Raw genomic sequence first — 26,318 nt, forward strand, 5'->3', positions numbered from 1 at the left:
AAAGGTTCAAACAAAACCACTGCTTCTGGAAATGGGATTCTGAACAGTTTAATAGTGAATAATTCTGTACTAACACAGCACAGGGAGCTGGGGGAGGACGACAGAGTCGTACAGAACAGGTTCTATATGAGTGTGGACCACCCGACTGCAGCCTCTGGAAAAGGGTTAAAGGAAGTCATTCTGATGTAGATGAGATCGAACTGGACACCAAACACACCAGTACTGAGGCGGAAACTGCTTACTGGGCACAAAAAGAAAAACAAATGTGCTTTTTGTGACTGATTGGATTGTACAGTAAGTACAGGCTGTGTCTGAGTGATGCAGAGGGGTCAAAGGTCATAAAGGACCTCCAGGATGGAGGCTGCAGAGGAGGCCTGGCTCTCACAGCTGTAGTGACACCGTTGGCCTTTTTCATTGGTCAGCTCCGGTAGACCCTTCCATGGAGACCTACAGAAAAAAAAGAACAGAATAGTGCAAGGGGGGTCAAACATGTGGCTCAGGGGCCAAATCTGGCCCACCAAAGGGTCCGGTCCGGACCTGTGGGATGAACGTGTGAAACGCAAAAATTACACTAAAATATTAATCATTTTAGTTCAGGTTCCACATTCAGAATAATATGATTTAAAGTCAAATAAGAATACTAAACACACTCACATTAACTGTCCTTTCACAATAAAATGTCAATAACCTGATCAAATATGAACAATAGAGGTTGTTACGGCTACTCTTGGATTCAAACGGAAAAAGGGTAAAAAATAAAAATAACAGAGTAGTCTGAGGAGGAGGTCTATGACTGACTAAATTCTTTAATAAGCACTTGCAGAGATATTTTTTATATTCAAAATGATCCCAATTTATTTTCACCAACAAAAATATTCTCTGTGGTTGACTTCAACTTCACAATAATCAAACCAAAAAACCTTCTTACGGCAGATATGCCGTATTTGGCGTATATTTAGCGGTAGATAAACTGTGTCACTCTTTCCTCGTGCCGGTCAGACCAGGACAGAAGCGGCTGTCCTCTGTCCACAACCACAGGACGAGGACGGTCCGACCAGGACGAGGGCGTGAGCAGCTGAAAACAACATGAAATCAATCAAAATTCATTAATCAATGACCTTATTTTGATTTATCATTATCCAAAAAATTTAAAAATAATATAAATGCCCCAACAGAGGTAGACCAGTTGGCAGATATATTGGGCCAATATATAGATTTTTTTCCCATATCAGTCTTAATTTTTTTTTGAAAGCCGATATTTGATCAGTAGTAAAAATGTGATCAGATATTTGATCAGGCACCTGTGTGGGCAGCACCTGAAGTTCCAGAAATGTTAAAACAGTATTATATGTACATGTATTCATATTGTATTCATGTTTTCATATTTCAATTGTATTTTACAGTCAAAGTGCTTAAAAAACCCCAGAAACAAACAAAAATTAAAAAACGCCTTAAATATCGGCTCAAAAATCGGCTGTCGATATCGGCCACTGGCAGACATAATTTTTAAAAATCGACATCAGCTTTAGAAAAACTCATATCAGTCGACCTCTAATGAACAACCTGAAGTGTCTAAAGAAAATTCAGTGCAATTTTAACATTAGTTACTAAATGTTTTGTGCCTGTCGATCTGATCTGGAACACATGTATAAATGATAAATTAAGAAATAATATTGTTGAAATGGCACTTGGTTTACTTAATAAATTTCAGCTTTTTCAGGTTATTCACACCATTTTTGTTTGGATAGTTTGTAAATGAAACTATTTTTTTTAATTTAAGTTTTTTTTTTTTGTACTAAACCAAAGAGAAAAGCCTAGGCTTGTCTTTATTTCCAGTTCATTCTGCTTTTGTTTGATTGGTGTGATCCCCTGCAGATCATACTGGCTGTATGTGGGCCCTGAACTCAAACCAGTGGGTTTTCTTTTCTTTTCTTCTTCTTGTCTTTCACTCAAACCAGTTTGACACTAATGCTCTACAGTGTTGGTGCTGATCGTGTCTCTCACCTCTCCAAATACGCAGCATGGCGAGACAGGACATTTTTCACCAGGGTTACAGTTTTATCGTACGTCTCCTTTCCCATTTTCTTTGCATAGTAGAGTTTGGCACGCAGGAAGTAGCCTACAGGCCACACCCACTCCTGAAAGGGTATCAGAAATATGAGAAGAAGAAAATACACAGACACAGAAGAGACTTTAACTGTAAAAAGTATTCAATTATCTAAAGAGTATAGGTACAAAGTACATGAGTAGAAGAATAAAACACAACAATTAAAGGAACAGTCACACAAACAGGATGAACAGGCTGAGTTTTCCTACTGGGCCTTGATGATAACTGAAGCCTTTAGCCTGAAGGACGTTATCGTTGTCCAGGTCACTGTCGTAGACTCCACAGTACATCAGGTCACTGAGATCAAAGACAGAAGGACAGAAGGTCAGAAGGTCAGAAGGTCAGAAGGACAGAAGGTCAGAAGGTCAGAAGGACAGAAGGTCAGAAGGACAGAAGGACAGAAGGTCAGAGGGACAGAAGGACAGAAGGTCAGAAGGACAGAAGGACAGAAGGTCAGAAGGACAGAAGGTCAGAAGGACAGAAGGTCAGAAGGACGTCATGTTTACAGCAGCAGGAATCAGCACTGACAGAAAAAACACACACATTCTATGAAAATAACACTAATGTGGATGAATCAAACATAAAGCACATGGAGAAAGAAAGAAAAGAAAGAAAGAAAGAAAGAAAGAAAGAAAGAAAGAAAGAGATTAAAGAAAGACAAAGAAAGAGATAAACAAAGAACATACAGAAAGAGATAAAAAAAAAGTGGGAGAAAAATAGAAAAAAGACAGAAAGAAAGAACAAAGAAAGACAGAGAAAAAGAAAGAGATAAAACAAGAATGACAAAGAAATAGAGAAAGAACTAAAGAACAAAGAGAAACAGACAGAAAGAAATAAAGAACAAACAAAGAGAAAGAAAGAGTGGTTTGTTAATATATGGCAAGTTTTCCATAAGATGCAGTGTTATTACTTTACTATGATTATTATTAATATTATCATTACTTATTTTGGTTTTTTTCTGCTGATCTAAATGCTGGGTTCTTCTCCCACAGAGGTTGGTCCATAACTGTCTCTATATTGTATTAAGTTAAAATCAAACTCCTGCTCTAGTTTTCATGTAACTGTTTAAAAAGGAGGACAAAGAAAAGGAAAGAGCCCAGCATGTTCATCACTTTTTAAAATCCTTTTCTGTAAAATAACGACACAGGGTGTTTGCTGACATTGCAGGAGTTTCAGAGCTCAGTGCAGACAGATGTGACCCAGGTACAGTCCAGTGGTTCTGCCTCAGGAGGCCAGGAATCTAATGTGAGGTCATCAAAGCACACTGACACCTTTAACAGTAACAGTCTCATGTCTTTCTTCTCTTTAATGTATTCAGTTATATTTAGGTTTTTTGTTGAATTCATTCATTTATTCTTGTACTTTCTGTCTTTTTCTTCTTATTATCTACTGTCTTGGAATGTCTGCTGTTCTGTATTTTCTTGTTCTATTTATATTTTTTATGTTCTATTGTTAAATAATAAATGCACTCTTCATATAATAATAGTAATAGCAGTAATACCAGTGTACTGTTCACACACAGACAGGCTGAACAGGACACATGAAAATACTGACTCTGGGTCCAGGGTCTTCATCCCCAGAGGACCCAGCAGCTTCTGCTCAGCCACAGCCAGAGCCCCCCAGGCCTGGTCCACTGAGAAGAGCTCTGGAGCCTACAGGAAGGACACACACACACACACACACACACACACACACACACACACACACACACACACACACACACACACACACACACACACACTATTTGGTAATATTTCTGCTTGTGTAGTCACACATTTTGTAAAACTCAGTTAAACAGAAACAGCTGTAGCTCTGGGTTCATACAGTTTAACCCTTTAACACCAAACGTTTCAGATTTGATCCATGACTTCTGAAGCCCTCACATGACCTGTGTGATATTTACTTTCTTGTCAAACCTGATGTATACAATTAGATCCATGCAATACACAGATAATCCACCAGGGGGAGGAGTTCCTTCCCCACAGGCCTTTAGTGACACTACAGGACTGACACTAATGAGGAAGAACTGGGAGCATTTAGAAAAGGAATGAACGTGTGTTGGACGTGTCTGTGTTAGATTATGGTTTGGTTTGTTCAAAACTAATATGTGAGCATTCAGACCTGGTGGATCAGATATGATATATGATATTTAAAGCATCCTTTGATGGACAACAATCCTGTTCTGATGTTAGCTGTGAACTAATAGAATCTGAACATGTGAACAGGATCTGAAACTGGAATGTCTGTAAAACAGAATTTCACTTTGAACACAGTGACAGAACATTAGATCCTGTTGGGATCAAATAAAAATGTGTTTAGTATTTGTGCAGATTTATGCTGTAATTCAATGCTTCAAGGAAATAATCACTGAAAAAAGTAAACAAACAAAACAACTGCCTTTTTAACAGTATTATGACATCATATCATATCCTAGTAGTGTGACTGGTATCGTATCCCCACACTCCTGCAGATCCACAGTCCTAGTCCTACAGAGGTGGGGACACTAACTCCAGCTACGCACCACTGTCATGGCGATGGTGAAGTTGGGTCGGAGCTGGTAGTCACACCAGGGGCTGGACGCCCCCACAGTGTCCCTGTAGATCCCCCTCTTATGGACCAGCTCTGGGTGATCCTCCTCAGGGTCTGTGGCATCATGGGAAATATAGAACTTCCTCTCAAAGTTCTCCTGGATCCTTCGATCCCAGTCCACATATGAGACAGAGAACGTCCGTCCTAAAATAAACACACATCAACTTCTGACATTATCAACGAACTGTGAAGGCATGTTAGAACCCTTACAGACCCAAACGTCCACCTTTAACCCTTACAGACCCAAACGTCCACCTTTAACCCTTAAAGACCCAAATGTCCACCTTTAACCCTTACAGACCCAAACGTCCACCTTTAACCCTTAAACACCCAAACGTCCACCTTTAACCCTTAAACACACCAAACGTCCACCTTTAACCCTTAAACACCCAAACGTCCACCTTTAACCCTTACAGACCCAAACGTCCACCTTTAACCCTTAAAGACCCAAATGTCCACCTTTAACCCTTACAGACCCAAACGTCCACCTTTAACCCTTAAACACCCAAACGTCCACCTTTAACCCTTAAACACCCAAACGTCCACCTTTAACCCTTAAACACCCAAACGTCCACCTTTAACCCTTACAGACCCAAACGTCCACCTTTAACCCTTAAAGACCCAAATGTCCACCTTTAACCCTTACAGACCCAAACGTCCACCTTTAACCCTTAAACACCCAAACGTCCACCTTTAACCCTTAAACACCCAAACGTCCACCTTTAACCCTTAAACACCCAAACGTCCACCTTTAACCCTTACAGACCCAAACGTCCACCTTTAACCCTTAAAGACCCAAATGTCCACCTTTAACCCTTACAGACCCAAACGTCCACCTTTAACCCTTAAACACCCAAACGTCCACCTTTAACCCTTAAACACCCAAACGTCCACCTTTAACCCTTAAACACCCAAACGTCCACCTTTAACCCTTACAGACCCAAACGTCCACCTTTAACCCTTAAAGACCCAAATGTCCACCTTTAACCCTTACAGACCCAAACGTCCACCTTTAACCCTTAAACACCCAAACGTCCACCTTTATCCCTTACAGACCCAAACGTCCACCTTTAACCCTTACAGACCCAAACGTCCACCTTTAACCCTTAAAGACCCAAACGTCCACCTTTAACCCTTACAGACCCAAACGTCCACCTTTAACCCTTAAAGACCCAAACGTCCACCTTTGACCCTTAAAGACCCAAACGTCCACCTTTAACCCTTAAAGACCCAAACGTCCACCTTTAACCCTTACAGACCCAAACGTCCACCTTTAACCCTTACAGACCCAAACGTCCACCTTTAATCCTTAAAGACCCAAACGTCCACCTTTAACCCTTACAGACCCAAACATCCACCTTTATCCCTTACAGACCCAAACGTCCACCTTTAACCCTTACAGACCCAAAGGTCCACCTTTAACCCTTACAGACCCAAACGTCCACCTTTAACCCTTAAAGACCCAAACGTCCACCTTTAACCCTTAAAGACCCAAACGTCCACCTTTAACCCTTACAGACCCAAACGTCCACCTTTAACCCTTACAGACCCAAACGTCCACCTTTAACCCTTACAGACCCAAACGTCCACCTTTAACCCTTACAGACCCAAACGTCCTCCTTTAACCCTTACAGACCCAAACGTCCACCTTTAACCCTTACAGACCCAAACGTCCTCCTTTAACCCTTACAGACCCAAACGTCCACCTTTAACCTAAACCATCTACGGATTTAAACTGTTTAATCCCTGTTGATCCACTAATTCTATCAGTCCATGTCAATAATTGGTGTCAAATACAGTTCTTCATCTTTTCATGGCCATCAGATATGACCATATTTGGACGTTTAGACGCTCTGTAGTTACTGTGGAAACACTGTCATCTTCTACAGCATTGATTGACCAGTCAAACCGATGGAGTTGGAGCTATGACAGTGGATGAAATGAGCAAAAATGACAAAAAAACCTACAAAATAATAAATAATGTGGAAAACAAAGCAAAAATGTACTAAAATAAAGCAAAAAAATTAAAATAGCAAAAAAATGAACAAAGAGGGAAAGTAATTAATAAAATGAAGAAAAATTTATAAGAAATCAATAAAATAATAAGTAACATTAATAAAAGAAGCCACAAACTGAACAAAATGGAAGAAAAAAGAATGAAATTGGCAAAAAAAAGGTCATCGTCTATAATACTGATTCATCAATAAATGTAAATTAAAGCAGATGGAAGAACAACAGTGTGTCTGCTTCATTCTTGGACATTTTTGAGCCTTCATTAGCACCTTGTTTTGTAATTATAGATATTTATAGATACCTCCACTGCGCACATTAACTGCTGCGTAGGGGAAGTGGCCTTCATTAAAGAGCTTCACCAGCCAGCGCACAGTCGACTTACACAGGCCGACGATCTCTACTGCACAGCCATCCCTGAAACACACACACACACATGCACACACACACACACACACACACACACACACACACACACACACACACACATGCACACACACACACACACACACACACCACACACACACACACATAATTATCAAGAAAATCAAGAAAATACTCAACAAAATGAGTAAAAAAGACCAAAACAATCAACAAAATAAGCAAAAATACTCAACAATATCTAAAACGAGTAAAAAAAAAACACCAAGATAATCAACAAAACTGGATAAAATATTACAAACAAAACTGTAAAAAAGACCAAAATAATAAACAAAATGAACATAATTATCAACAAAATGAGTAAAATAATCAACAAAATGAAAGTGAGGACAATTATTCATTAGTAGAAGGTACAGAACACGCTAATTGAAAGGTTTTTTTTTAGTGTCGTTTTTCTAACAGGGGTCTGGGATACAGAACAATACTGAGTAAGGCCATATAATATAGTTTTATATTATGGGATAAATATCAGTGCATTGGTTAGTCTGGTTTAAATTATTATCTTTGTTTCCAAAATGACTCACAAATGGTTTGGACTGAATTTATATCAACATTATATAGTATATGGACAAAAGTATTTGGATACATCATGTCTACAGCTGTAATATGTCCTGTTTGTGCTGATAAGAGATAAAAACATGAATATTTCACTATAGTTTAGCTGGGGTATGTTTACCTGGGTGTAGCTGGTGTATGTTTACCTGGGTGTAGCAGGTCTATGTTTACCAGGGTGTAGCTGGGATATGTTTACCTGGGTGTAGCGGGTGTATGTTTACCTGGGTGTAGCAGGTGTATGTTTACCTGGATGTAGCAGGTGTATGTTTACCTGGGTGTAGCTGCATATGTTTACCTGGGTGTAGCGGGGGTATGTTTACCTGGGTGTAGTGGGTGTATGTTTACCTGGGTGTAGCGGGGGTATGTTTACCTGGGTGTAGCTGGTGTATGTTTACCTGGGTGTAGCTGCATATGTTTACCTGGGTGTAGCGGGTGTATGTTTACCTGGGTGTAGCGGGGGTATGTTTACCTGGGTGTAGCTGGTGTATGTTTACCTGGGTGTAGCTGCATATGTTTACCTGGGTGTAGCGGGGGTATGTTTACCTGGGTGTAGCGGGTGTATGTTTACCTGGGTGTAGCGGGGGTATGTTTACCTGGGTGTAGCTGGTGTATGTTTACCTGGGTGTAGCAGGTCTATGTTTACCGGGGTGTAGCTGGGATATGTTTACCTGGGTGTAGCGGGTGTATGTTTACCTGGGTGTAGCAGGTGTATGTTTACCTGGATGTAGCAGGTGTATGTTTACCTGGGTGTAGCTGCATATGTTTACCTGGGTGTAGCGGGGGTATGTTTACCTGGGTGTAGCGGGGGTATGTTTACCTGGGTGTAGCGGGTGTATGTTTACCTGGGTGTAGCGGGGGTATGTTTACCTGGGTGTAGCGGGTGTATGTTTACCTGGGTGTAGCAGGTGTATGTTTACCTGGATGTAGCAGGTGTATGTTTACCTGGGTGTAGCTGCATATCTTTACCTGGGTGTAGCGGGGGTATGTTTACCTGGGTGTAGCAGGTCTATGTTTACCGGGGTGTAGCTGGGATATGTTTACCTGGGTGTAGCGGGTGTATGTTTACCTGGGTGTAGCAGGTGTATGTTTACCTGGATGTAGCAGGTGTATGTTTACCTGGGTGTAGCTGCATATGTTTACCTGGGTGTAGCGGGGGTATGTTTACCTGGGTGTAGCAGGTGTATGTTTACCTGGGTGTAGCGGGTGTATGTTTACCTGGGTGTAGCAGGTGTATGTTTACCTGGATGTAGCAGGTGTATGTTTACCTGGGTGTAGCTGCATATGTTTAACTGGGTGTAGCGGGTGTATGTTTACCTGGGTGTAGCGGGGCACCCTTTGTTGTGGGCCTTGTCACTCTCCCCCATCTTGTCCATCCAGGTTCCACAGTTGAAGCGGTTTCCTCCGTAGATGAAGCCGGTGCTCTGGTCCACTCCTGCCTCCACAGTGAACCCTGGAGGAGCAGCAGAGTCAGCAGCTCATCACATGACTTGAACTGAGACGGTCTAAAACAGAGCTGTCCAAGTCCTTTTAGTTCAGGTTCAACATTCAGACCAGTATGATCTGACGTGGGCCCGACCAGTAAAATAAGTTACATTATGAAAATCTACAAAGTTTTCTGGAAAATGTGAATAACACAAACAATCTGAAATATCTTAAGAAAAATAAGTGCAATTTTGTCAGTATTCTGCCTCAGTTTATCATTTACACATGTGAATTATAACGCACAGATGCAGTGGATCTACAAATACACACTTTTAACAACAGACAGAGTATTGGTAAAACTGCACTAATTCTCTTAAGACATTTTGAGTTTTTCACATTTTTTGTAAAAGGATAGTTTGTAAATGTAAACATATTCATGAAATTTTCTTTTTTTTTTTTTTTTTTTTTACACCAAAACAAAGACATAAATTTGGAGTTATCATTATTGTATATTACGATGGTATTTTACTTGTCTGGTCCACTTATATGTGGAACATGAACAAAATGATTTTTACGTCCTTGACTGTTAATATCTCAGTGTAATAGTTTGCGTTTGGCTCTTGTGTGAAACTGATTCTAAAAACAGGACACAGGACTAAAAATTCAACCCAGATGTAGATGAATGTTCTGAAGCAGGTTTGGAAACACTTTGGGTCCATTTGAAAAAGAAATACTCACTGAGATAAAAGAGAAACTATTTTTCAGATAAAACACATTTTTATATTATTTAACATTATATTTAATACATAAATCTGCATGTAACACGGTAAAAAGGACACGAAAATTACACACTACTATTTTATTGAATATCTCTTTATTCTCTCACAGATGCATTTTGGGAATTAAACTAATTATTCAAGGCAGAGTGTTTCAGAAAAATGACCGCTGTTGAAAAATCACTGGTGATTTATATGTGTTTAAATGTTCAGGCTCTGTATGTAACACCAGTGGACACGATGGGTTCCACACCAAACCTGGAATAATGAGACTCAGACTGATGCCAAACCCACATGTGTGGATTAGAAAAACCACTAGGATCCACACATTGAACCCAGTGTCTGTATTTAGAGTCTGTAGAAGAGCATTTACACACATGTTTACACATCTGATGCACCGACACCTAGGGAGATCTAATGTCCATATTTGGGTCCTATTTTTGGACCCAGTATTTGATGATAAATTCATTAATTATGGGATTGCTCAGAGTATAATTTTTTGTGTATTTCTCTGAGGTCATCATTGGGTCCATCCTGGGGTAAATCTGTCTACACTGACCTTTGATTATTGGGTCTAAACAGATGGAACAGTGTCAGATACTAAAATAAACCCAGTTTCATGGAAGCATCCATAAATAAATAAATGAATGAACTCTTATCTTCTGTTACCTTCCTGGTTCATGTGTGTGTGCAGCGCTGCAGTGTTCTTCTCAGTGAAATGAATCCCCTGCATGTGTCTTTGCATGGCCTCCTGGATGACGTCATACAGCGGTTGGTCCTGCAGAACAAACACAGTTCACACACTGTCACTGCAATCACTGTTTACGCCACACTGGGATCATGAGTCTGGAGCTTAAGTTAAGTTTTTTAGGCTTAACATTAAATAAATAAATGTTTCTGGGTGGAAGAAATAAGCAGTAACCTTATTTATGCAAATATTTCCGTACAATATCAGATTTAGATGAACTCTACTTAACCCTCTAGTGTCCAGCTGAACATATGAAGCACACTTTAAACTTCATGTTTTAAAAGGTCAGAATATTTTTCACAGTTTGTATCAGGTCAGAATTCAAAAGTTGTTCATTTTTAGATGATTTTAAAAATTCTGACTCAACCACTAAAATCAGCACATTGTAAATAAACAGTGTTCAATTACTGCACCAACACAAATGACTGAAATTATTTATCTTTATAATTTTCACTTTTTTCATGGTTGTTCGTGTTATTCACATTGTTTTAAACGATAGTTTGTAGATGTAAAGGTTTTCATAATGTAATTTTACTTTTTCACTTTAAAACATAGTTTTATGTATATATATGTATATATATGTATATTTGGAGTTGACGTTGTTTCTATATGATTCTGTTCTTATTTGACTGGTTCTGATCCACTTCAGATCCTACTGGGAGGATGTGGAACCTGAACTAAAATGGGTTTGACAGTCCTGGTCTAAACAATGGAGTAAAATCACAGATATGAAACTACACCATGGACAGTTAACAGACAATTCAAAGTTATCAGACAACTGTCTTGAAGATTGTGACAAACATTACACTTTTAAAAAATTATTTTTACATTAGATTTTTTTTTTTTTTTTGGTATTGTTTTTGGTTTGGTTTGTGTCTTTGTTTATTTGTGAACACTTCAGTCCACTGGTTTCCAACCTTTTTTTACTCCTGACCCCATTTTAACTTCACACATTTCTGTCGACCCCAGACATTCAAAACAGAGACTTTTTTTTTTTTGCTCAAATTAAATAGTTTTTGATCCTGTAATAGTTTTCTATCCTATGTTTCAAATACAGCTTAATTTTTGAGGACATTTAGTCTATATAATGTCTATTATTGTGGACAGAGGCAGTAAATCCAGGTGTAGATTACTGCACAAAGGTCAGGATCTGTCCAGTCAGTCCAGCTGGGATTTACAAGGAGGACAATTAATACTGAACAAACAAGAACTGGAACTATGAATTATGAAAGAGCTGCAGCATCTGAAACTGACCACAGTGAACATTTGACACAGAAACAGAACCACAGTGCTGCAGTTTCACAACCACAGTTTGTCTTTTATGGATTATGATTGTCTCTGTCAACTCAACACAGATTTTTATTAGTAAGTTTTTATTAAAATTTTTTATCAATTACCAGAAATTTCAGGCGACCCCATTTGAATTCCAGGAGACTCCACGTGGGGTCCCGACCCCAAGGTTGAAAAACACTGCTTTAGCAGCAAAACTATTGGTTGAATTTATACCATATTGGGTTTATAGATTACCAGTAATGCAGAATAGATGTGCGTACATTTTGGGAAAAGTGGATCAAAGTTCAAATTTTTTATGAATTTTAAGATCTTTTTTTCCCCACATTTACTTAGTCGTGGAAAAAAGGATCATTCCATCCAAAGTCCTCCAAAACACTGGTTCTGTAATCCAGTCCTAACTCCTGTGTGTGTCATGTGACTAAAACAGACAGAACAGAAAACATGGAATGAATCAAAGCACTGTTTGTGTCAGTACAATCACACACATACTGATGGAAGAACTGAAGGGACTTTGGTTTTTATCCAGAAAACATGTTCAATGCATAGATATCAGCTCTTTTTGTTGGTATCATTATATTTGTCCAAACAAATGGACCTTTAGTTGGACCAGGAATTAAAATGAACAAGAAATTGAAGAAAACAAGGGGGGGGGGGCTAAGAATTTTTCCCATGACTGTATAATGGTGGAACTGTGTCTGTGTCTATGATGACACCAGCACACGCACAGACATGATGACATCAGCTGGATCAGTGCTAAAATAAGCTACAACACATGCGAGGCGCGGGGTTAGTTGTGTCTGGAACCACTTGTTAAAACTGTTTTTGAAAGGATATTTAGAAAATGTCCGTATTTGTACACTTTAACCAAGCTCCAAACCCAGGGGTGTGGCCTACAGTGAGCATGTGCAGATACCCAGGCTCCAGCCGGCTGAGGCTCAGACACATTTGTGGGGTACATCCTGGAGACGGGACACCTGAGTATGGAGACCCCTCCTGGTACCAGTGAGCAGTACTCCTGAACACTCTGCAGCCACCACCACACAGCGTCCCGGCAGTTGTAGCGTGCGTCGGTTCCTCGGCCCAGCTCGTTGGGGATCAGACCATAGCGTAGTGTACCTCCAAAAGCCAGGATGATGTTCCTACGCACAGTTACAAAACAAAAACACAGGTGTTACAGGAACTGGGTGGACTGTTTTAGGCTGCCTTGTGACATCTGGTCTGGGACAACAACAGGAAACCTGTCCTTTTGTCCGACTCTGGCTCTTTTATAGTCTCATATCGTTATCCTATATCATAATGGCTTAACTCACAGGTGTCAAACATACGGCCCAGGGGCCAAATCCGGCCCGCCAAAGGGTTCAATCTGGCCCCGGGGATGAATTTGCGAAATGCAAAAATTACACTGAAGATATTAACAATCAAAGATTTTCAAATTATTTTAGGTCATTTCAGTCTAAAGTGGATTATTGATACTGTCATAATCAATACATAATGAAAACTGTAAATTTGTCTCTTTGTTTTAGTGTAAAAAGAAGAAGATTGTACAAAAATAACTATCCTTTTACAAAAAAATGTGAATATCTGAAATGTCTTAAGAGAAGTATGTGGAATTTTAATAACATTTTCCCTGTTATTAAATGTTTGGTGTATTTGTAGATCCACTGTGATCTGTAAGTTGTGATGCACATGTATAAATGATAAACTGAGGCAGAATATTGTTAACATTGCACTGGTTTTACAAAAGAATTTTCAGGTTGTTCATGTTTGCTTATGTTACGTTCAAGTACAATTCCTAGATGTAAACATTTTCATTACAGAATTTACTTTTTTCACCCAAAAGTTCTTATCCTATTATTTCTATTATTTTACTGGTCCGGCCCACTTTACATCATGTTAGGCTGTATGTGGAACTGAACTAACATGAGTGTGACAGCCCTGACCTAACTCATGTACAAACGAACCAGAGTCTGTGGACCCGTTGAATCCAGGTGTTTCTTTTCTAAAATGTAACATACACGCATCTGTGGTTTTACGGACACCAATGCAGCGTCATTTCATTTTGCGGTGCATCTATGATGTAATGTTTAAATGACAACACAGGAATCTGAATCTGAAATGCATGCGGTAGTAAAAGCCAAAGGAAACAGTAGCTGGACTTCTTCTGTCCATCCTGTGTCATTTTTAGCCGTTCTCTAAACACTTGAATGTTTGATTGTTGTTGTCTTGTTGTCTTTGATTCAACAGACTGTAGAGGAGTGTCTTAGATCCAGCCTGGGTCTGACAGACAGGATGTTGGGGTCGTGTCCTGGACTCACCGAGCCTCCAGGTGTCTGCCAGTTAACAACAGCAAACCTCTGAGGGAGACGAAGGTGTCCCGACCCCAACAACGAAGCGTCCCTGCACAGGAGAGTGGAAGACCTACAACAGACAGAACCACCGTCAGCAGAGAACAACGGATGAAGAACGGACGGATCATGTGGGTTTGTTCTCCTCACACATGAAGGAAACACATTTAGAAAAAGGCTGTTAACTGATAAACAACAACCATACGTCCACTCACATAAATCAACTGTTAGTTCATAACCTATTCAAGCTTTAATCAGAATTATCAACTAGTGGGTCATGACCCTAACGTGGGTCTCAAACTCATGTTCAGTGGGTCGTGGGCCTCTGGGCAAATAATAATGTTATGAAACCAATCCTGTGTTTTATTTTTACTAGTGGCATTGTACCCGTGGTGCCATTGTATGATAGCATGTTCAGTAGAACCTGTCTGCCACCACTGTCCATTTGTAAACTACCATTTACTCCTGCATTGTGCAGGTGATAATTGGAGCCAACCTGTGAGGCCTGAAGGGAAGAGCATGGATGTGTTTGGTCTGTGCAGTGGGATTCCATTCATCCAGCGCTAGTGAACTGCAGCCTTCACATGTTAGCGTGGTCTGCTAACAGTAGAAATGTCATGAACGGCAGCAGAACCACTTCCAAAAATGGAGTATGGCGGCAGGGATGAAGAATTCAAAGTAGACAGAGGCTCAAATCTCCCAACATGCCTCACAACATTTGAATACAGACATAAAATTGTGCGTCGCAGATAGTCAGGTCATGTTTGTGTTCATTTGGTGAGTTTGGCAGCGATGGGGCCTGTGAAGGCTGAGGAAAAGCTGAACAAACGCCTCCTGTGCTGGAACATCGATGGGACACAGAACGTGTGTTATACAGTAGGATGGATCTGAGCCCCGTCCATTCACACTCTCTAACAGTAGGGGGCGCTAATGCACTGTAATGATAATTAACACCAGACATTTAACACCATAAAAGAAGAACCAACAGTTTAAACTCATCTGACATTTAAACTCAGGTCTGACACCAACTCCATCAGATCTGGTTTTTCCTCCTTTGGACTCCAACCTCAGTGGGTTTAATTCTACAGTCAGTGACTGAATGAACTTTGAATTTAACTGAGTTCATTTTTAGTTTTGGTTCAAATGGACTTAATTTAGTGTTAAATATGTATGGTCTCCACCTGCTGGTCAGTTTGGTTTATCATTAAACTGGTCTGTGTTTTCAGACCATCATATTCTGGATTATCTCAGGTTCAAAACACAACATCTGTTTATTAAATACATTTGAGGAGTGGAACTGTTACTAATGTGGGTCTGGTCTGGTCTTTGAGGGGTGATAGTGGGTCCAGAACCCAGACCAGTTCAGAACCACTGGGCTAAACTACACTGTCCGACCCAAACAAGTCGCACATGCAGTATTTGACTGCACTGCCTTTGGTTTTGGTTCCAGGACACATTCACTGTCACATCTGTGTTGCACAGAATGCTTCTGTCGTGTCACAATAAGGTTCATAATATTTGTTCCTTCCATAGTTGCGTTCATTTTTGATTATTGATGATGGAGAATCGGACCGCTGCATCAAGTCTGCATTCCATCCCAGATTAGAGTCTGGACTTTATGGAGGATAATCCATGTGTGAATGCTGTCTGATTGTCCCTGAACCACTGTCATAAGTCTGATGGTCTGGATCAGTCCTGTTATTGTCCAGTCTGTCTGAGGTTAAAGACATGAGACTGGATCAGGTCCAGTTCAATAACCTGTTCCAGCTCAAACAGTCTGATCCACTGCAGGACTGACTGATGGAAGGATCCAAACTATTTGCTCACTTAAACCCAGGCAGTTCCTTTTTTTTGGCCAGGCTGTTTGTTGAACTCTAGCCGCTCATGTCTCTAATGTCAAAAAGAAGACAATATCAGGACTGATCAGGATCAGCAGGACCATCAGATATCATCCACACATGGATTATCCTCCATAAAGTCCAGACTCTAATCTGGGATGGCATGCAGAGGTCCCATTCATCATCATCATCAGTAATCTGAAATTAATGTAACTATGGATGGAACACATATTATGAACCTTATTGTGACACGACAGAAGCATTCTGTGGAAAAACAGATGTGATGCTGAAGTACAGACTGGATGGTACTTTGAATTATACTGGACTTGTTTCAGTGACAATAAAGATATTCTGTTCTGTTCTGTTCTGTTCTAACTGAGAATCTTCAGAGAAACATATCCATATTTTGATTTTCATCATTAAAAACATTATTTCTTTGTGGATCTTCACCACAACATTTTCTAATGAATTACTTTTACTTTATAACAGCTTATAAATGCAACACAGTCGATTTTCAGAGGCATGAGCGAGATCATAAAAATGGTTCCCACTGTTACCACAGGAGGGCAGCAGGAACATGAACATTATGATTATTACCCTCAAACCATACAAACTCATGTTGCACTTAGAGATTCCCTCTGGGCTTTAATGAGGGCTAACATTCATACATATGGACCCTGAGGTTTGATCACTGAACTCATTTAATTTCGTTCTTAGATCATACAGACATACAATGCTGTATCAATGTTTAATTATCTGAATTACACATATTTTGTGATTTTTTTTTTCTGTTTTGTGGTTTGTGTTTTCGTGTTGTGTGTCTGGAACATGTAGAAAAGGCCCGAACCTGCAGCCACTGTCACACAACACTGCCGCTGCTGTTTGGTGTCTTCATTCTGACAGTGTGGGACATCTTCAAGGCGAGGGGAGGGGGGGGGCAGCGACTGAACCCGACTGAATCCACACATCTGCACTGAAGCCAGAGCCAGCTGTTTGACCAGACTGGAAGCACCCTGAACGAAACTGACAAGAACCGAGGAGAACATAGACGGGCGCAGGTTACAAAACAAAGAGCATCAGATGAACAGGAGCTGAAGACCACCACCCTTAAACACCCACCACTAACCCTTAAACACCCAACAACCCACCCACTAACCCGTAAACCCCAACCGTCCACCACTAACCCTTAAACACCACCCACTAACCCTTAAACACCCAAACACCCACCACTAACCCTTAAACACCCAAACGTCCACCACTAACCCTTAAACACCCACCACTAACCCTTAAACACCCCAAACACCCACCACTAACCCTTAAACACCCAAACGTCCACCACTAACCCTTAAACACCCCCCACTAACCCTGTAAACACCCAAACACCCACCACTAACCCTTAAACACCCAAAACCCCACCACTAACCCTTAAACACCCAAACGTCCACCACTAACCCTTAAACACCCACCACTAACCCTTAAACACCCAAACACCCACCACTAACCCTTAAACACTCAAACGTCCACCACTAACCCTTAAACACCCACCACTAACCCTTAAACACCCAAACACCCACCACTAACCCTTAAACACCCAAACGTCCACCACTAACCCTTAAACACTCAAACGTCCACCACTAACCCTTAAACACCCACCACTAACCCTTAAACACCCACCACTAACCCTTAAACACCCACCACTAACCCTTAAACACCCACCACTAACCCTTAAACACCCAAACACCCACCACTAACCCTTAAACACCCAAACACCCACCACTAACCCTTAAACACCCAAACGTCCACCTTTAACCCTTACAGACCCAAATGTCCACCTTTAACCTAAACCCTAAATTGATCTAAACTGTTTAATTCCTGTTGATCCACTAACTCTATCAATCCATGTCAATAATTGGTGTCAAATACAGTTCTTCATCTTTTCATGGTCATCAGATATGACCATATTTGGACGTTCAGAGGCTCCCTAGTTACTGTGGAAACAACGTGAGAATTTTCTTGCCAACATATTGGCCTGGGCATATAACATCCGGCCTGTCATCGGACATGTGATCCATAATAAAGTGACCTAAATACTTTCTTTTGGTGTTCACACTCAGCACCTGCTCTGAAAGTTTAGGTCTTTGTCTCCTTTTGTTCTGAATATCAAAACTGTACTGTTTATAGCATTGTATTACACATCATATGTGAGACCATATTCAGAACTGCAATATTATTTAATTTAAATAGTTGAAGTCTAAAGTTTAATGTGATTATTAATTAATAGTTAATGTGTTTTGATAGGATTCCTTTGTTTCATGGGTTGGTTGAACCATCTTGGTCAGTATACCAAACTGACAGATCTATGAACACAGGACTTAGATCTGCCCTTAGACACACTTTTAAACACACATTCACACATAGGATTGTTGGACACAGGAGATAAGAACTGAACACACTGTCAGTATAGGCTTCAACAGAGTTAGCACATCTGCTTCAACTCCAGCTCATTTTTTGGTGACCCAACCCACCGAGCCCACTGGATCAGCCCATAGTTTGGGGATCAGGTTATACGGACAATAAAAGTGATATGTGTTGGAACGTCTGAACCCATTTCCTTCCTGGTGTGGGTCCTTGGAACTAAGTAAGGTTTTGTTTATGGTCAGATCAGATTACATTTATAAAAATGAGACAAAGATGAATCCTGACTCCTCCTTGGCGCTTCCAACAAACAAACATGCAAACAGAACACATATTTAGCAGCTGCTGAAACCCAGCGCTGCTAGGGGGAAAAATGGTCATGTATGTTCAAACGAACCAATCGCATTTTAGTTTTGTCTGAATTTCAGAAGATGTCCCATCTTTCCTGGAAATGAGGTTTAAATCAAACCTCCACAAAGGGGTCACAGACCTTGACATGTGTTTGAAGGTCGCCTGCAGAGCAGTGGTGTAGGCTCCTTGGATGATGGCATCGAAATAACACGGCACCAGGTAAGAGGGGATGTGCTTCAGGTATGTGAACATGGCCTGGAACCAAAGGCCCACCTGGAGGTCAGACGGAGGGGCGTGTTTTAGCAAGAATCTAGTGATACGATACAAATCACAATACTGGGATATATCACAATATACCATACTGTTAACAAGATGATGTTTTTTGTTTGTTTTGTTCCTTCTTTTAAAATATTATTCCCTGGAAAAAAAATTCACCACAGCAGAAATATGCACAAATACGAAACAAGTTTGTATTTGATCAGAACAGGATCTACTGCTATATCACAAAACTTTTCTCTGTAAAAACTTACTGTGCAGGATTTGGACAGTTCATGAATTATCCAACATCAGAACATTATTTCTGTTCAATCCCAGCAAAAGGCACTAACATCTGCCTCTTTCAGACAGTGAAGGGTGCTGTTAGGATGATTGAAAGAACCAGTATTTAACAACACAGTGCTCCTACATGTAGGACCTGCAATGTCACAATACTACTTTTCCTTTAGTACAAACAAATAAGCAAAATACCCATAGAATATATAAATAAAAGAGCAAAATACCCATAGAATATATAAATAAAACAGCAAAATACCCATAGAATATATAAATAAAACAGCAAAATACCCATAGAATATATAAATAAAACAGCATAATACCCATAGAATATATAAATAAAACAGCAAAATACCCATAGAATATATAAATAAAACAGCAAAATACCCATAGAATATATAAATAAAAGAGCAAAATACCCATAGAATATATAAATAAAAGAGCAAAATACCCATAGAATATATAAATAAAACAGCAAAATACCCATAGAATACATAAATAAAAGAGCAAAATACCCATAGAATATATACATAAAACAGCAAAATACCCATAGAATATATAAATAAAAGAGCAAAATACCCATAGAATATATAAATAAAACAGCAAAATACCCATAGAATATATAAATAAAACAGCATAATACCCATAGAATATATAAATAAAACAGCATAATACCCATAGAATATATAAATAAAACAGCAAAATACCCATAGAATATATAAATAAAACAGCAAAATACCCATAGAATATATAAATAAAAGAGCAAAATACCCATAGAATATATACATAAAACAGCAAAATACCCATAGAATATATAAATAAAAGAGCAAAATACCCATAGAATATATAAATAAAACAGCAAAATACCCATAGAATATATACATAAAACAGCAAAATACCCATAGAATATATACATAAAACAGCAAAATACCCATAGAATATATACATAAAACAGCAAAATACCCATAGAATATATACATAAAACAGCAAAATACCCATAGAATATATAAATAAAAGAGCAAAATACCCATAGAATATATAAATAAAACAGCAAAATACCCATAGAATATATACATAAAACAGCAAAATACCCATAGAATATATAAATAAAAGAGCAAAATACCCATAGAATATATAAATAAAAGAGCAAAATACCCATAGAATATATACATAAAACAGCAAAATACCCATAGAATATATACATAAAACAGCAAAATACCCATAGAATATATACATAAAACAGCAAAATACCCATAGATCAGGGGTGTCCAAACTTTTTTTAAAGAGGGCCAGATCTGATAATGTGGACATTGCCAGGGGCTAGTGGTCCCTTCGGATGTTTTTTAAACAGTAAAAATTACATATAAAAGCGCTGTTCTACAACAATTTTATTTTCATTGTCACAATATCATTTTTTAAAATGGCAATGTAACCAAATCTGAGCCACTCAGGTGTGAACAAGTTAAAAAAAAAAACATTTCTGCCTTCCTTTCACATCTGGAGTCAGATAACATAGAACAAACTGTGTGGAGTATCTGAAACGTCCAACAAGTTGATACAAATCTTAACCCCACATTCATTTTAAACATGACTTATATGAGTAATCATTACTCATATATTACTCAGTAATGCAAAGTCTGTTAATGTTTAAGATGAAAACATATGACTCTTACTCTAGTCTTCCCACAAATCATTCAGAAAGTAATATTTGTGTCACATCTACAAGTACATAACACCAGCAGTTAGAGGCAACTAACCTGGCAACTTGGTATCCTGCCCTGGTGGTGAATTCACTGAACTCAGGTTCACATGCAGAGTCACTGTTGTGAGTTTAAAGCAGTTGGAATTTGCTTCACTTTTTCTAAGCGCTCACTCCCTGCTAGCTTGTCGTATTCGTTAGCATGTTTTGTCTGCTCGTGTCTCTTTACGTTGAATTCCTTAAACAAGGCAACAGTCTGTTGACAAATTAGGCAAACACAATTGCCTCAATTTTCAGTGAAAAAAAAATTGTAATTCCCATTTCTCCTGGAAGCGGCGGCCCTCACTGTCAACTTTCGCTTTTTATTTACAGGCGCCATGGTTAGAAATTAGTGAAAGGGTTCACGGTAAGGTCACAGAGCCAGATAGAGTTAGAGTGGTGCTGCCACCATGAGGTGAAAGGAGGAACTGCATTTGGAACCTTTTATGATTCATGGACTCGGTTCAACAGTCCAAGTGGGCCATAAATAATATAATATAAAACCCAAGCTGTGGGCCGTAGAAAATCTGACCGCAGGCCGTGATTGGCCCCCAGGCCGGACTTTGGACACGCCTGCCATAGGATATATAAATAAAAGAGCAAAATACCCATAGGATATATAAATAAAAGAGCAAAATACCCATAGAATATATAAATAAATGAGCAAAATACCCATAGAATATATAAATAAATGAGCAAAATACCCATAGAATATATAAATAAATGAGCAAAATACCCATAGAATACATATATAAAAGAGCTCGCAGAATTCCCCCCCAAAAAATAAACAAAAAAGCAAAACAAAAATAATCCTCCACCATGTCGGCATTTGAATAAATACCTAAATATATCGATCCAGAGGAAACACAAACTATGAGACGTGGACATCACGGACATCATAAAGGAGGTCCAGCCCAGTCCTGAGGGCTGATGGGAGGAGAACTTACCAGTGCCAGGGCCCCCCTGTGGGCCAGTAGACGCTGGGACACATAGTCCATCATCCAGGGTCCTTTCCTCAGGTTGGCACACAGTGGATGACTGAGGTCATTTAGAGGGCGGAGTTCTGCCAGCACTGACACCAGACCTGAAAAATGGACATGATGATGTCCACTGAGTGACCACGCTGAACTTCTGATGCGTTTACCGTCTTCATGTTTTTACCTTGAAGGCCTCCGTACTTCAGGGGCATCCACGAAGGAACGTCATAGCATCCTCCTCCATCCTCCTGCTCCTCAGCTTCACATCGGAACAACAACACGTTCAAGTCGGCCAGCGTCAACCTGGACATGATGCTGAGGACGAGGACAGCACAGGAGACTTAAACGGCAGGAGACACGAATGCACTGTTCACAAGGTTCAAACACAGGGAGGTTTTGAGCACAAAAACACTTCTGTGTTAGACGGAAAAGTGTCATCGACAACAGAAAAATACACTTTCTTTTGGGGATGAAATATATCCTACTATAATGGACGTTCTGCGCGCGTCTTTGTCCAAACCCGTCTGCGCGTCTTTGTCCGATCGATGTTGCATTCTGCATCATCACATGACAGGGCGTTTGTACGCCTTTTCCTCAGCCTTCACAGGCCCGATCACCGCCAGACTCACCAAATACATAGAAACATTCCCTGACTATCTACTACACGCAATTTTATGTCCATGTTCAAGTGTTGTGAGGTATGCTGGGAGATTTTACCCAGGTGACCGGCTCACAGCCAAACACAGACAGGGTCCCTGCTCTGGCACAATTTTATGTCCATGTTCAAGTGTTGTGAGGTATGCTCGGCGATTTAGCCTCTCTCTACTTTCAAGTCTTCATCCCTGCTGCCATACTCCATTTTCGGTCATGTACTGAAATACAGCTGTTCCATGTATTTCACTAAATGACCAAGACAGAAACAGGACCAGGTTTGTATACATGTAACTGATGTTATTATCAACAGTTACAGCACAGTGTGTGACTTTCTGTGTTGCAGATCGAAATAAATCAATGCAAATATTTCCCTGCATATACTATAAATTGATGGTACTGAAATAAGCAAACTGCCTAAATGCACAATTGTGTCTTGAAAATATTCCTTCGATATCCACTCCCAAGTAAAGTGAACAAATTACAGCATGGCAATCTTTCACAAAATTGCTGCTGCTCTTGCTGTGTCCATTTACAATGACGTCTAGTCACTTTTCACACACAATGGCACCACGGGTACAATGCCGCTAGTATTTATTAAGGCTTGTATTTATTGAACACCTCAGAATTCTCCCTAACTAATACTCTAAGCCAAGGGGCTCAACAATACAGCCCGTGGGCCAAAACCGACCCTCCATAGAATCCAATGCAGTCCATGGGATGAATTTTCAAAGTGCAAAATTACATTAAAAACATTAACGGTCATGGTGTCAAACTCATTTTGGGCCCAGTGTGCTCATAAGTGGGTCAGACCAGTCAAATAAAAGCACAAAACTGTAAATAATAACAATTCCAAATTCCAAACAGCTACATTTTAACTATATTCTGCCAGTTATTAACTGCTTTGTAGATCCCATCTGTACGGAAGAGGATTAGGGCCACTGGGAAAAAAAAAAAAAAAAAGTCCAGGACATATATTTTTTCTTATTATTGTACTGAGAAAAAAGTCAGAATTCTGACTTTTTCTCTGAATTCTGACTTTAATCTCAGAATAATAAAAAAATATATATTTATACGTTACTTTTATTTATTTTTTTCCAGTGGCCCTAATCCTCTCTGTAGATCTGTAATGTAAATGTATAAATGATAAACTGAGGCATAATATAGTTAAAAATTGCATGTTTTTTTTTTTATTTCATAATTAAATTTTTCTTTCTTTGCACAAAAACAAACAGAACATTTCAGAACTGTCCATATTTATAAGTTATTTTTCTATAACTTTACTGGTGCAGCCCACTTGAGGTCACATTGGGCTGAATGTGGAACCGGTTCTGATCAGATCTTTTAATAATCCTTTTGGATCCAAACACTCACGTCATCAGAGGCTTAGTGAGAACAGACGGGGGCTGGGCTCTGTAAGGCTGCCGTTCTGATACTGAGGATTAAACTGGACCAGGTGGTGTCGCAGGAACCCCAGCTGCTCCTGGGAACCAGGGTCCAACATCACCCTGAAGAGGAACACACAAGGACTTCAACTACAGACCTCTGGAGCTGGAAGCAGATCCAGATTAGAGCAGATTCAACACTGGTGTCAGACATCCGGCCCGTGGGCCAAAACCAGCCCATGGGTTGTATTTGTAAAGAGCAAAAATTATACTGAAGACAATAACAGTCGAGGACGTTGAACTGGTGTAGTTCAGCTTCCACATTCAGACCAATATGATCTAAAGTAAAACAATAATATAGTGACCAATAAATAATGACTCCAAATGTTTTGCTTTGTTTTAGTGCAAAAAAACCCAAACATTAAATTATGAAAATATTCACATTAACAAACTATCCTTTACAATAAAATGTGAACAACCTGAACAAATATGAACATAACATTTATTAAGAAAATAAGTAATTTTAACAATGTTCTGCCTCTTATTAAATGTTTTTTCCACTTTTGTTGATCTGATCTGTTTAATGCACATGTATAAATGCTAAGTTCAGGCATAATATTGTTAAAATTGCACTTATTTTTCTTAATAATTTAAGTTTTTTTCGAGTTATTCACATTTTTTTGTTTGGATAATTTGGAAATGTAATATTTTCAGAATTTAATGTTATTTTTTTGCACTAAAACAGAGAAAAAAATGGATTTGTCATTACTTATCAACTATTATTTTACTGGTCTGAGTTCCGATCAAATTGGACCGAATGTGGAACCTAAAAGAAACTGATTGTGACCTGTGAGACACGCTAATGACTGTGTCAGCTGGACTAGATACTGTCTTCACACTCATAAAGCTGATTCTGCTGAACCTCTGCTGTTTGTTTCACCAAAGCCCAAGTAGCAACTAGCTGACCTGAAGACGATGACCGCTGCCTGGAGGGAACATGTGGAAAAACACCTTCTGGACCACACCGTTGGCCTTCAATAACACGTCTGTTTTTTTCACCAATTTACTGTCGTGGAGCTGGAAAACAGTGAAGACGACTGCAGTGTGTTATTGAGCTTCAAACAGAGACGCAGAGAATGTCCACAAACACCTGCCGCAGTCATGCACCGAAAAAATTTTCTGATAGTGGATTCTCAGTTGAATATGAAAAGAATGAATGTATCCTCTAGCCGCCCAGAATTTGTATCAGTCCTCTAAAAATGTCTTCTTTATAATCTCCCTGTCTTTATTCTTTGCTTATGTTTTACTTTAGCATAAACATGTGTAATAGTTAAAGAACCCAGAGGTATTGAAAGCTGTGATTTTCTTCTTTTTTTTTTTAAGTGAGAAATACCAAAACTGTAAGCACTCAGTTCATATATTAGTTTTTTAAAATTTCCTTTTTATTTTCTGTTTGACACTTTTATATGTATAAAATAAGAGATACAAAAAGGACTCTAATAGATATCATATGTATGAATGGTAACGCTGAGATATCTTGCTCCTTTTCCAATAAAAACCAAATAAAAAAAAAAAAAAAAGAAAAGAATGAATGCTGCACAGATTGCGGTGTCCTAGCGCCCCCTATTGACAACCAGCTGCCACTGGTAAATATGCCTGTGTCTAAAATGTCTTGCAGTGTGTAATATGAGCTTTGAACACACTTGTGTTGAACTTCAGTGGTGTTCACATGATGGTTCAGGGTTAAACTTCTCATACCGGTATATGTTCTCTGAGGTCCATAGTGTACTCTGGGACGCCGCCGCCTCTGTCGGCTGCAGACTTCACAGTAACCTGAGCCTCCAACACCACCTCCTTAATCCGACCTGTGAGGAGAAAACAGGAAGTGACAGTCTGAAACACCAGGGGTGTCAAACATACGACCCCTGGACCAGAACCGGACCACCAAAGGGTCCAGTCCCAAATGTCAAACAAAAATGACACCACGCATTAACAGTCATGGGAGTGAGAATCCTTTTAGTTCAGGATATACAGACAAACTTTACATGTATGAATGATCCTTTAACAAAAAATATGAACAACCTGAAATGTCTTAAGAGAAATAAGAATAATTTAACCAATATCT

The 26,318-nt window shown here is 39.4% G+C and overlaps 2 protein-coding genes across 2 annotated transcripts in view; both read right to left on the bottom strand.

Moving 5' to 3' along the window:
• Window positions 1-26,061, bottom strand: LOC115411484 (glycogen debranching enzyme-like). Its single transcript, XM_030123643.1, is given in 18 exon segments — window positions 1-447; window positions 2,005-2,138; window positions 2,317-2,404; window positions 3,662-3,759; window positions 4,629-4,840; window positions 7,011-7,123; window positions 9,017-9,152; window positions 10,570-10,678; window positions 12,855-13,080; window positions 14,257-14,359; window positions 16,972-17,147; window positions 19,030-19,163; window positions 22,128-22,264; window positions 22,342-22,472; window positions 24,183-24,219; window positions 24,222-24,316; window positions 25,160-25,270; window positions 25,952-26,061. Coding segments are annotated over 16 exon segments (2,043 nt in total). The 5' UTR covers window positions 24,313-24,316; window positions 25,160-25,270; window positions 25,952-26,061; the 3' UTR covers window positions 1-329.
• The window catches only part of cubn (cubilin (intrinsic factor-cobalamin receptor)), a 279,349-nt gene continuing 278,181 nt past the window's right edge, over window positions 25,151-26,318 (bottom strand). The window contains exons 66-67 of the mRNA XM_030123898.1: window positions 25,952-26,058; window positions 25,151-25,270 (exon numbers count right to left, since the gene is read on the bottom strand). Of these exons, the coding sequence (XP_029979758.1) occupies window positions 25,151-25,270; window positions 25,952-26,058 (227 nt within the window). The remainder of the gene's footprint in view (window positions 25,271-25,951; window positions 26,059-26,318) is intronic.

This window comes from Sphaeramia orbicularis, chromosome 20 (assembly GCF_902148855.1).
Source record: "Sphaeramia orbicularis chromosome 20, fSphaOr1.1, whole genome shotgun sequence".
NCBI lineage: Eukaryota > Metazoa > Chordata > Actinopteri > Kurtiformes > Apogonidae > Sphaeramia > Sphaeramia orbicularis.